Source organism: Oratosquilla oratoria, chromosome 43 (genome assembly GCF_046742065.1).
Source record: "Oratosquilla oratoria isolate Oo_2021 chromosome 43, ASM4674206v1, whole genome shotgun sequence".
Taxonomy (NCBI): Eukaryota; Metazoa; Arthropoda; class Malacostraca; order Stomatopoda; family Squillidae; genus Oratosquilla; species Oratosquilla oratoria.
In genome coordinates, this window is record NC_134819.1 from 17,917,317 (window position 1) to 17,930,824 (window position 13,508).

The 13,508-nt window shown below is 41.0% G+C and overlaps 1 protein-coding gene across 3 annotated transcripts in view; it reads left to right on the top strand.

Moving 5' to 3' along the window:
* Positions 1 to 13,508, top strand: part of LOC143021950 (uncharacterized) — a 62,309-nt gene that overhangs the window by 1,165 nt on the left and 47,636 nt on the right. For 2 of the 3 annotated variants that reach the window (XM_076179866.1, XM_076179864.1), the window contains exon 2: positions 5,579 to 5,814. In XM_076179866.1, coding sequence (XP_076035981.1) covers positions 5,579 to 5,814 — 236 coding nt within the window. The remainder of the gene's footprint in view (positions 1 to 5,578; positions 5,815 to 13,508) is intronic. The other variant, XM_076179865.1, reaches the window with a different exon arrangement.

Genomic DNA, 13,508 nt, shown 5'->3' on the forward strand with positions numbered 1-13,508 from the left:
AGTTACATGTCGGTCAATAAAAACATTAGATAAACATGGCGGCCTGCATTCAGCAGTAGATCAAAAATTGGTATATGTTTCAACGTAAAAAATGAGCTAACAAATTTATCATGCGGGCAACTGACCATAATGAACCAAAACTACTAGTATCGTGGATTATTCTAATACCAAAATAAAGTCAGTATGTTACGGTAGAGCTGAGAAATAGGTTGTTTAAATTATTGTTTTTTTCTATCGGGTCGGATTATCGGATAACAACATCAACATCCATCCCGCCATCTTATCTATCACTGGTGATATGGACCAAACTTCACTCTATTAAGTTTCTTACTATTATGTTATTAGTGTAATAGATGTATAGTTGAATTATTTTAAATATTTCCTTTAAAATGTGTGATTTTCATGTAATTTGATCGAAGAGAAGTTACGTTTTCATCCTCCGTAATATTACGGACCACAGCTACGATTCGTCCTGCCCGCTATCTATGATCACTGGTGGTATGGATCAAACTACACTATTAAGTTTGTTACTATTGGGTTATTAGCGTAATACCTTGCATATAATTGAATTATTCAAATTATTTTCTTTAAAATGTGTGATTTTCATGTAATTTTACGGTATTCGTAGCTGTGGTGGGTAATTTTGCAGAGGATAAAAACGTAATTATATGATCAAATTACATAGAAATCACACATCTTATAGAATATAGGTCAAATAATGCAACCATATGCTAATTTTTTATATAAAATTGTGCCTGTCAGTAAAAACCGTCATTGTTTACGTTTGATCGGCGATCAGTCAGACCGCACGTTTCGGCCCGATTTCCTCGGACAAAATAGGCCCGATTTAATTCCATTCAAAATGCAATATCTCGAGAACTAGGACAGCTAGATGGATAAATCAAATTGCATTATACTCATAGTGACTTTTTCCATCCCATGAGAACTACTTCAGCTCAAATATCAGGAATTCCATTTTCATATTGACCTAGCTACTCATAGCTGTGGTGGTCCACCGCTACTTCCAGTCCGGGAATCTCCTTTTTGTAGGTTGATCTGGTCTGGGATGGAATTTGAGGCTGCCCTGCAATGAGCTCGTCTGCCAGTTGCTTCAGATATTTATCTAGGTGTTCTTTAAAGTTTGTGACTGGGCAGTTTTTTTGTCTCTTATATGTTTTGGTAGGCTATTGAAGATTCTGGAAGCTGGAGGCCAATAGGGTCCTGATTCTTTCTGGGGCAGATGTAGGCAGTGTTTTCTTTTCACACATGCGACCATTTCTGCTATTGTGTATTTCTAGTAGGGACAATGTAGTAGGGTCAGGTACCTGTTTCTCCAGTATTTTCCACATATATATGGCCCGGTATCTCTCTCTTCCTTGTTGAGAGTATAGCCCTAGTTTTTTCAGGCGATCCCAATAATTGAGGCCCTGCATGCCTTTGATTTGCCTTGTGAAATGCCTTTGGACAGACTCTAGTTCCTGTATTTCTGCCCTTTTGTGTGGTGACCAGAGTTGGCTACAATAGTCGAGTACTGGTTGTATAAGTGCCTTCCAGAGTGATAACATTAGCTGTTCATCTCTTGATTTGAAGGTCCTAAGTACCCATCCAGCCATTTGTCTGGCTTTACTAGTAATTTTGAAGATGTGGTTTCTGTAGGTGGCCTCTTCATTGAGGTGAATTCCAAGGCACTTTACAACCGGACTCGAGGATATATTTGTGCCTCCTCTGGTATGGAGTGTGGTGGAACTTTTTAGGTCAGAATTTGGGCCACATCTTAGAATTTCAAACTTCTCATTGAAATGCATGTTGTTACGTTCAGCCCATTCTGAGATTTTGTCCAGGTTGTCTTGCAATTCCTGGATGTCGGCCTCATGGCTGAGGATGGTGTCATCTGCAAAGGAGGACAAGAATGAGCTGTCGATGGCTTGGCCTATGTCGTTCATTAGGACCAAGAAAAGTAGCGGGCCCAGCACAGAGCCCTGCGGTACACCACTGAGAACTGCTGACTTTTCTGATTGGTGGCCATCAACAGCTACCACCTGTGTCCTTGTTCTGACAAAGTTGTGGAGCCATGTCTCAATCTTTCCCTTAATTCCCACAGCTTTGAGTTTATGTGATAGAATGCCATGATCAACTCGGTCGAAGGCCTTAGCAAAGTCAAGGCACACAACATCAACATTTCCTCGTCTTGCGAGCCCCTGGAGCAACCATTCACAGTGACATAACAAGTTAGAAAATTAAATTAATTTTGTAAACTATAAAACATCATTGTAATAAATATTTTTCTTGGTGGAAATCAATAACAGAAAATTTTGCTAAAAGCTATCCACAAGCTAATGAAGTTGCATCAACTCCTTTAGACACTATCTTTGTTTTGATAGATTCTGAGGTTGAAAATGACCCTAACAACCTTTAAAATTATAGGTACTGCATTACTTAATGCAGGTTAGGTTAGAATAGACGAATACCGGTATATACTTTAATTTCTTCAACCTCCACATCAGCCAAAACAAAGCTGGCATCTCAAACAATTGAAGTGCCTACTTTTATGCGGTCTCACTAATTGCTGAACAAACCGAACAAAACCAATAAAAGCCGAACAAACCAACAAAACCCAAACAAGACGGTTTTTGCTCAAATGCACATTATTTGAACTATTTTCTTTAAAATGTGTGATTTCCATGTAATATGATCAAAGAGAAGTTACGTTTTTATCCAGCCCGTCCTCAATGATCATTGGTGGTATGGATCAAACTTCACTCTATTAAGTTTCTTACTATTGTGTTATTAGTGTAATAGACTGCATATAGTTGAATTATTTCAACTCTTTTCTTTAAAATGTGTGATTTTCATATAATTTGACCAAAGAGAAGTTATGTTTTTAGGTTCTGCAAAGTTACCAACTGGTGGTTACAAATTTACCGCTAGCCTGCCATCTATGTTCTGCGAGTGCAGATCATCACTGAGCGTCAGGGTTGCCAGATTGGCGTTTTTAATGCTAAATTTTGCATTTTTGGCATGTTTTTACTGTGTTTGGCAGGAAAATTTGTAGGGTGGCATTTTTTGGGGGGGCGTATTTAAATACCTGGTCGTGATTAGAGATCATTCTTTTACTTGTATCAAGAATTAAATGATGATGTATATGGCTGGACGAATCATAGCTGTGGTTGGTAATTTAGCAGAGGATAAAAACGTAACTTCTCTTTGATCATATTACATGGAAATCACACATTTTAAAGAAAGTAGTTCAAATAATGCAACCATATATACAGTAAACTTCCACTTATCCGAACTCCAAGGGGGATTAGAAATGTCCGATTAATCGAAATGTTCGGTTAATCCGACTTTGTTTCATTCCCGTAGAGTTTTATGCGGTAATGTCAGCTGCAATATTTGTACCTGTAAACTTAACGTACACATGGAAATGCTTATAATAGTTCATAAACATATTCTATAGAGTATAAAGAGAAAATGTTTAAGGAGAGCTTGTGATACTGTATCGTCACCGAGAGGACTCACGAATGTATGTACCGCCAAACAGCTGATCAGGTGTAAACATGGAGTGTGCTGCCACCGTGTGAGCACTTCGTGAAGCTTGCAGGGGTGGCGGAAGAGGCGGCGGGGTGCTTGAATGTTCGGTTAAAGTGATGGCTACCGTATTGAGAAAATATTCGGTTAAAACGCGTTCGGATAAGCGCAAGTTTACTGTATATAGAAGTGTGCATTTGAGCAAAAACCATCCTTGTTTTGGGTTTTGTTGGTTTGTTCGGCTTTTATCGGTTTTGTTCGGCAATTAGTGAGACCCACTTTTATGTATAGCTTTTAGCAACTTTTTCTTTTATTGATTTCTGCCAAGAATAGTATATTACATAGATGTATTATAATTTACAAAATTATTATTTTCTATTGCTACCTCTAAAAATTTATCCCTGTAATGCTAGAAGTCATCAGGGTTGGTGTCAACGATGTTGACATCCAGTTTTGGCATTCGATTGGACTGTAGTGTAGAGGAGTTTCATAGCTTCAAGAAAAGCATGAACTGTATGAAGCTCAGTTCTGTAGCACTTTAAAAAATATGCAGCATGCAAGGTACTGAGGGCATATTCTGGTTGATAGGAAACTTGGAATGGATCTATATGGACAAGAATGGAGCCCAAATCAGGGTTGATAACAGTTTGATAGAGGATTTTGACAAATATGGCCTTTAAATGATGAAACTGGTGTGTGCTGTTTCTTAAGTATGCATAATTGGAACTATGTACATATAGCACTAGGAGGTCAGCACTACAGTACAACAGAGCAAAGAGAGGGCCCCAAAAGGCGAGGCCATGACTGACCATTGAAATCTGCCAATACCACTACATTGACATTTCTCCCTAAACCCTCTATGCACTTGTTTAACCCTTTCCATACGGTGCCGCACACGTAGGCGTCATGAGGAGCAAGTGGATTCGCGACGCTGCCATATCGGCGTCTTGATTATATTTATTGTAGTCGCCCCTGTGTTTTTACATTCTCCCAAATGCGCCCTGAATCCCATTCTCTGTGGTTTTCAAAATTCGCGGGTGAAAGAGAGAACGATCGATATAAGCGGCGACTATATTTTATGATGCGAATATTATTTCGTTACGTCATACGGCTGGCATTGGCTGCTGCCCGCGAGATTTAAGTCCCGTACTGAAGTGGTTAACCTCTTCGATATGAGGACAGGCATGAGGTGTGAGAGGATATATGAGAATGCCAGGATTGACATCTTCATTATATTTATTTTGTAGCTGAAGGAAGCTTGCTGGCTGAGCGGGTTAGGGTGTCGTTACTTGCGGCAAAGGTCGAGGGGATGACAGTTTGAATCCTGCCTCTGGCGAAATTGAACCAAGGGCATGGTTCATCAAATTCCACATTACAAACTCCTCTATGAGGGGTACCATCCTAGCCCTCTGATAGAGGGAAGTTTGTGACATTAAACCATATCATCATCAGTTGTAGCTGAATGACCCCTGAATTCTGTGAACTGGTGTGATCATATTTTCTGTGTATTATTACTCAGTGAAAGAGAATGAGTAACACAGCTGTGACTTTACATTTTATAGTGCAAGTAGTGGGACGCATCATACATTGGCATCCGATGCTGTGCGCGCAAGAATTTAACTCATATTGAAGAGGTTAAATTTATCCAAAAAGCCTCCCTTATTTCCTCTCTTCACTATTCTCTCACCTTTATCCACATGAATGGGTTTTGAAAATGGACAGCTGAGCTGCCTGACTTGCAAGACACACACACACACACACACACACACACACACACAGACAGACAGACAGACAGACTTGTACCCATCATTGGTCCCATGAGATTGTTCAGTTATAATATGGTGATGGTGGGTTCATATGGCTATCACCAAAGTCCCAAAAGTATTGCATAAAATATGTGCAGTCAGTACCTCATGGTACTGACTGTACAGAAACTTTATCAAAATCACCTCTGATTAATCTTTACCAATGTTCTCTTTGGGTCAGTATTTTGAATGATTGTTGAAATATATGAATGAATTATAATTATCATGGAAATTATTATACCCAGTAGATACAAGAAGAGGACCATCCAGTTCCAGTCATCAGAAAATTCTCGTGCTGTTCGAGCAGTGAAATATGCAGAGAATCGCAAGACCAAGAGAGGGGATGTTCTCTTCCAGAGACGTCAGATGGACTTATCCAGTTCTGAGGATTCCATTATTGAAACAAGTCTACATTATGACAAAGAAAACAAAGATGTAGCACCTGTTTTTCATACTAAGAAAACTGTTCAAGAATTGGCAGGTAAAGTTTTCCTTTTGTAGTACTGCAATACTTGAGTTTTTACTCTGTATATCCATACATCACAGCAGACAATGATGACTTGTAATGATTATATAGTCTTGTTTTATTAGTCTACTATTAAGTAAAGAGATATGTAAGTGTGTGGTGGAGTGGAAGGAAATTACATAAGTTAATGTGGATGAAGGTGAAAAAGGAAAGGGATATGTGGATCTTTGTAAACACATGAGTCTGGTAGTGAGAAGAATGCAGAGGAAAGAGAGGCTTTTTGAATAGATTTACAGTGCTTAGAGAGTTTTGGGATGAACCAATAGACAAGTGGTTGGGAAGTGTGGCATGCCAGGTAAAAATCATAGTGGAGAATTGATGATGTGTTTAGAGAGTTGTTAGCTAACAGTGTTTAGGAAGAAATTTAAGCATAAGTACACATGGGAGAGGGTGGTGGATGGAAGGGTGGATAAGGCATTAATGGTAAGTTGAGAATGGGGGATAGGTGGAGAAAGTGGAAAAGGGTAGAAGGTAGGTAGAGTAACCTGTTTAATTGAGAATAAAAAAGAGCAGGAGTATAAGAAGCTGAGAGAAGTGTGGGAGGTGGTGGTGAAGGATAGAGTAGAGGTGGGAGTGGAGGAGGAATGGGCATGTTTCAAAGAGGGAGTAACAAGGTTTGCAAAGATAGTATGTGGAACAAGGAGAATGGGAGGGAATAGAAGGAAGGTTAGTGAGTAGTGGGATGATGAAGTGAAGAAGGTAGAAGATAAGCAAGTATTCACAGACTGGTTGTAAAGTAGAATGAGAGAAACATATGAGAGGTACAAAGAAAAATAATAGAAACAAAACAAGATAAAGGAGGCAAATAGGATTATTTTTATCAGAACTCTCTGTCAAACTCCTACTCTAATATCTACTTTCCTCTTTGCCTCCCTCTATATATATATATATATATTCTGCTTCCCTACCTTGCAACCAATCCACATATGCTGACATCTTCACCTTCAGTCACCATTCACTACCCTCCCTTCTATTCCCTCCCATCCTCCTTATCCCATATACCATTAAACACTTGTCACTTCCTCCATTAAACATTCCCATTCTTTTACATAAACTCTATCCCTCACCACTTCCCCTACTTCTCTCAGCTTCTGCATAAATCCTTCTGTAATCTCCCTGAAGGACTTCAATCTGAAACATTAGAGAAATATACTCTTGTTTTTTCCTCCTACCCTTTGGACCAGTGATCGATGGTTGCATTTCATGGTCCTGCAAAATGGACTGCAAAGCTGCCCAATTTTCAAAACTTGTGACCTCCTTCACCTCCATCAGAATACACAACCTTAAAGTTAGGGCTGATACTTGGCTTCTAGACTGATCCTAAGATCTTTATAAACCATAACTGTGTTTCTTGGACTTTTTCACACAAGGAGAGGTGACAACTCCCCTTCCATCAACTTTCAATTGGTGACATGGAAAAAGTTACACACTAATACAACACAGACAACACAAAAGTTTCTTCCCCAAGAAGCCTGTGTTAGGGTCCAAGGACCATTACCGGCCAGTGTGGGGCTCTAAATTTTCCACATAGTGAAACTTGAGGTGACATTTAGATAATTACATTAGAGTTATTGAAGTAATCTAATTTTATAAAGACCCTTTGAAAGGCTGAACTGTTTGCATTTCCATTATACATACATACATATACCAAGGCTTTTTCCCCCTTACAAGGGAGGTAGCTAAAAGGAAAAGGCATAAAATCATTCCCACCCATTCCATCCCTGAATACACTCCACACCCCTCCACCCTCCCTCTCATCTTAGCACCTCTTGGATGATGGGTCATCCATGCACCTTGTCCACTGCCCTGGGTCACATCCACAACAAGGTCGCTTCATTAAATCGACGACCCCCCCCCCCCCCATGCATAAAGGAGAAGATGGGGAGAAATCCCTTTGGGCTGTGTCAAATTTGCTCACGCATACTACCTCATCCCCCTGCCCATTCCACCTCATGCATCACATCATCATCCATATACAACCATTCTCCATTCACCCGTCTTCTGTCCTCTCCCGTCCTTCCTCAATAGACATTCCCCTCTTCCCCAAAGCCCCCTTCACCCCATCCATCCACCTCATCCTAGGACATCCCCTCATCTTCACTCCCTCCACATCTGCCTTCCATACCTCTTTTACTAGTCTTTCTTCACTCATTCTTTCCATGTGTCCAAACCATCCTAATACTCTTTCATCAACCCTATCTCCCAACCCCCTTTCCACCCCTGTTCTCCTCCTCACCTCCTCATTTCTCACTATCCAGCCTAGTAACCCCCATCATACTTCTCAGACACCTCATCTCAAACACATTCAAACTCCTTCTCTCTTCCTCTCTTATGTTCCATGTTTCTGCTCCATACAGTGCTGTTGGCACAATCACTCCTTCATATAGTCTCCTCTCAGCATCCATTCCCAAAAGTCTATTCCTCATTACAATTTTTAATCCACCAAGGCATTTACTCACTTCTCTCAATCTACATTCTACCTCCACCTTCACTCCACCTTTTCCTGTCACATTTGCACCCAAGTATCTAAAACTATCCACTTCCTCCAGTCGCTTTCCCTTAATGCTCACTTCCAGACTACTGTCGCTTTCACCCCTTGTACATCTCATCACCTTACTTTTACCCACATTTATCTTCAGCTTTCTTCTATCACACACTCTCTCAAACTCTGTCACCAACTTCCTCAATCCCTCCTCTGATCCTGCCACAGGCGCAGTGTCATCCGCAAACAACAGCTGGCTCACCTCCCACTTTTCTCCATTTTCTTTAACCATCTCCAATCCCTGACCCATTACCCTTGCATTTACCTCTCGCACTACCCCATCCATGTATAAGTTGAACAGCCAGGGCAACATAACACATCCTTGACGAAGTCCCACCTTTACCTCGAACCACTCACTCTCTCCTATTGTTTTGGTACAATAAAGGAGTAAAGAAACACTTCGTGTTCTTAAAGTTAATATTATTGTACGAGTAAGGTACACTTCGTCTTTCCACTCTTCACACAGTCACGGAAATGCACTGATGCGTACAGAACGAGCTCACACAAAAATCTGGCGTCGTGCGTGACAAAGCACTCGGGATCCTATCCAAAACAGTTGCTAAATTTTATTTTATCTACTTTTTTCAATTAATCACTTGCACACAGAAATTTTACATTCATACACCTTCAGTTACACAACAACTTAATTTGACTGTAAAGATGATCTATATCCCATTCACTCAACTTTCGCATTACAATTTATATGACAATTAATTAACAAGTACAACGACTTCTAGAACTCTGGAACTCACGCTAAAGCACGCACGCACACACATACACAGAAACTACGCATTAATCTAATTCTACATGTAGTCTAATTTCTAACCAATACATGCATACAATAAACGCTCGGCCACGTGAAAGAAGCTGGCCCCAGCGACTTACAAAGAATACAAGTAGATATAAATGCAATTAGTACATGTTGGCATATGAACATTATATATATATACATGGAGAACATACATGGAACATTAATTTATTAAAGGAAGGTAGTGGAGAACATTTTTGGCAGCTATAGGGATTGAAAGTTCAAGAAGTATGACGGTTGCGAAGATTATATGGGTGGGAGACAGGGGATGTTGAAATGGGAGGGGAGGGAGGAAGGGGTTCTGTGGGAGTCGGAGTGTCATTGTCACAGTCTACACCTCGAGAGAAAAGCTTAAGGGTGTCCAGGTGCATGATGGATTCTGTGTCTGAATGCAAGTGTTTTAGTTTGACTTTGTTTGTAGGTTCTAGTGTGAGGACACAGAAAGGACCAAGGAATTTTGGTGAAAGCTTGGAAGATGGAGAATGGTTCTGGGCATATACAATGTCACCTATTGCAATGGTAGATTCTCTAGCATTTTTATTGTGAAGACGGGCCATCTCGTCTTTAGCGAGAGAAAGAGACTGAGTAATTCTCTTGAAGAGAGAGCTGAAATTTGAAAGTGAAACCTTAACAAAATCATCAAGGTTGTAAATGGGACCTATTTCTGAAGCAAGGAGGTCATATGGGAGTCGCTTGTCGGAACCAAAAATGACAAATTGAGGTGACTTTGATATGGACCTATTGATGGCACTGTTAAGGCAAGACTGAATCATAGGGACATGGTGATCCCAGGAGAGATGGAGATCAGAAGCGAGGTGTCGGAGAACATTGAGAATCTTTCTGTTTTGCCGTTCAACAAGGCCATTTGAACTGGAGTGGTATGCAACAATATTACATTTTGTGATTTGAAAGGACTTGCAAATATTGGAAAGAATCTCATTGTTGAATTCCGTGCCATTGTCAGAGAGAAGAACTTTGGGAGTAGTGAAGGGGCAAAGAACTTTGTCAATGAATGTCTTTGCAATTATTGTCGCAGTCTTGTCTGGGATAGGTGCAAGTATGCAAAATCTGAAAAAATGATCCATACACACAAACAGGTATTGGTTTCCACTAGAAGTGAGTGGTAATTTGAGAAGGTCAATTGCAACCATATCAAAGGGTTTGCTAGGGATTGGGTATGTCAATATTGGAACTTTACTCTGAATATGACCTTTATGGCTAGCACATGAATGACAGGCGTCAATGTGGTTATGGATATCCTTTCTCATCGTAAGCCAAAAGTACTGAAGTCTGGCCTGTGTTACGCATTTGTCATTTCCTGGATGTGCAGCAAGTGGAGAATCATGTAAAAGGAACAGAACTTCAGGAATTAAGTCAGAAAGAACTACGAGTTGTTGTACAAGTCTGTTTGGTTCATGCTTGTTGGAAAGTGTGGTTTCGTGATAAAGAACGTCATTGACAAGTTTGAAGTGGTTCAAGGAGGTAGGTAAGTCTGTAAGATCAGATGTATCTCCTGACTCGAGAGAGAATATCACATGTTTCCACATTGGGTCGGATCTTTGAGCTGCTTGTATACGCGCATGAGTAAGAGTGACTGGCTGAGGGAGGGTATTGATAACAGCAACATTTCTAGAAAGTGCGTCTGCAACATGGTTTGCTGATCCACGCACAAATGAGAAGGTGGGACTGAATTCTTGGATAGTCAAGAACCAGTGAGCAAGTTTCCCGGACAAGTTCTTGCCTCTGAAAAGTTGAAGAAGTGCCTGGTGGTCTGTATGGACTGTGACAGGATAGCCTAGAATGATTTCCTTAAAATGTCTAAGTGCATATATTACAGCAAGAGCTTCAATTTCTGTGACAGAATAGTTCCGTTCAGCTTTGTTAAGGAGTCTGCTGGTAAAGGCAATAGGGCGAAGGTGTGTGTCTTGTTCTTGCATGAGGACAGCACCAAGACCTTGGAATGAGGCATCGGTGTAGAGAATAAAGGGTAAGTCATAGTTAGGAAAGGCTAAGACAGGAGCAGTGGTAAGGGCATTCTTTAGTAGTGAAGTAAGAGGGGCTGCAATTTTTTAATAATTGCGGATGTACCTACGGTAATAACCTGAAAGACCAAGGAAGGAGCGAAGGTGCTCAAGGTCCGTTGGACGAGGGAAGTCAGCAACAGCTTTGACTTTATCAGGAACCGTAAGAATGCCATCAGAAGTTAGTACATGTCCAAGAAAACGAATTTCTTTCTTAAGAAAGGAGCATTTGCTGAGTTTAAGTTTAAGGTTGGCATCTGCAAGACGAGAAAAGACTTGTTGAAGGGTGTGAATGTGGTCGGGTACGGATTTGGAAGCTATTATGATGTCATCCAAATACATGAAGACATTTTCACCAATTAAGCCATCAAGTACGGTATACATAAGCCGTGTAAAGACAGAAGGAGCAGAGGTGAGACCCATAGCCAAACGTTTGAATTGAAAATGACTGTTAGGCTGTTAGAGGTTTGCTTTCTGGAGCAAGAGGAATTTGAAAATATCCTGACATTAGGTCTAAAGTTGAAAAGACAGTGTTATTCTGACCAACAGAATGTAGGATTTCCTGGAGAACGGGAATGGGCGTCCTTTCGGGGACAGTGATTTTGTTAAGCTCTCTAAAATCAACAACAGGGCAAAATGTACCATCTGGTTTGGAACAACAAATAGGGGAAAGTTCCACTCGGAAATAGACGGTTCTATGATATCCTGGGCAAGCATGTCTGCAATGAGCTTGTCCACAATCTTGCGCTTACTGTGCGGCAGTCTATAAGCCGGAATATAGCAAGGTTGAGAGCCATCACGAAGGGGAATGTGGTGGTGAATGAGGTCTGTAGAACCTAGGGATTCACCTGGCAAAGCAATGACATGATGAAAGGCATTGCATAAGGAAGTTAAATCCTGTTGAGCATCAGGGAAGTCAAGGGGTTTGAAGTGAGATGGTTCAATAGGAACCTGTGCATGATGCACATCGGAGTTAATGGTACAAACTGGCAAGGAAGAATTTTGGTCATCAATGACTTTTACTCTTGAAGGATACACAAGAAAATCACATAAGTTGGTACCAAGTTTGAGGTGGAGGGGAGCATGAGTGTCATTGGCAACAAGAAAAGAAGTATGACCTTTCTTGGAGGTTGTGCATAAGGTTGAAATAAGTGATATGCCTTTGACACGTGTGGATTCTGGCATACAGAGAACATCACATTCCGGAGCTTGGAAAATGCAAAGCTGCACTTTGAAATACTCATGTGGTGGAAGAGTCACAGGTCTTGTTAACACTGCATGAGTAGTGCGACACATTGTGGAAAGCACATCAGAGACAGGGGAGGAGGTAATTACTAAATCATCCAAGGAAGGAGAAATCTGGCTTTCTGTTGGAGAGAATTCTGTAGAAGGGGGAGAACATTTGGTATTCCTTTTCCTTGATTTAGGCATGCGAGAATAACGGAAACGCTTTGTACGGGTGGGAACTTTGTGCAAGGTCTGTTCACTAGAAGGAGGAAGTGAATTTTGAAGAGAAGGTTCAGATGATGATTGTACAGTATCCTGGGACGTGGGAGTTAGAGGAGAAAGGGAGGAAGTACTCTCAGTTTGAGTTATCTGAATCTGGGTAGAGGGGGTAGGAGGAGCAACAATAGTGGGCACTGACACAGTTGGCATGCTGTGGGAGGGGGAATTTGCAGAAGGTGGATGAGAAGTAGTCGCCAAGGGAAGGGCTGGAATAAAATGACAACCGTAAGCAATGCCATGGCGTTGGGGAAAGACGCTAATTCCATATTGCTGCATAGTGGCTAGTCCCAGAAGGACATCTGCAGGAAACTGTACATCAGCCACATATAGAGGGATATGAATCTCTTGACTGTTAGGATGAAGAATTATTGGAAGATGGATCTTACCTAAAACTGGAAATGGAACACCATCTACATTTGTAAGTTGGAGATCGGAAGGTTCCAAGATTGTAACATGCTTATAGGATAGGCGGAGTGTGTGGAAGGTGGAAGAAGTTATGATATTTACAGGAGAACCAGTATCTATGAAGAGAGATATAGGAAAGGTATGAACCATAGCAGGAATGGAAATAGCATTGGACCATGTGTTAGAGTTAGAAAGAGTACAAATGGGAAGGGTGGGTGGTGGGGATGGGAGAGGCATGCTAGGAGGGTTTGTGCTGAGAGAAGGAGAGGAAGATAGTCATATAGGAGAAGAAGAAGGGGAACTTCGACGGGAAGAGAAAGTCTGTTGAGAGGGGTTGGAGTTCAAAACACGACATTCTGCAGCTGTG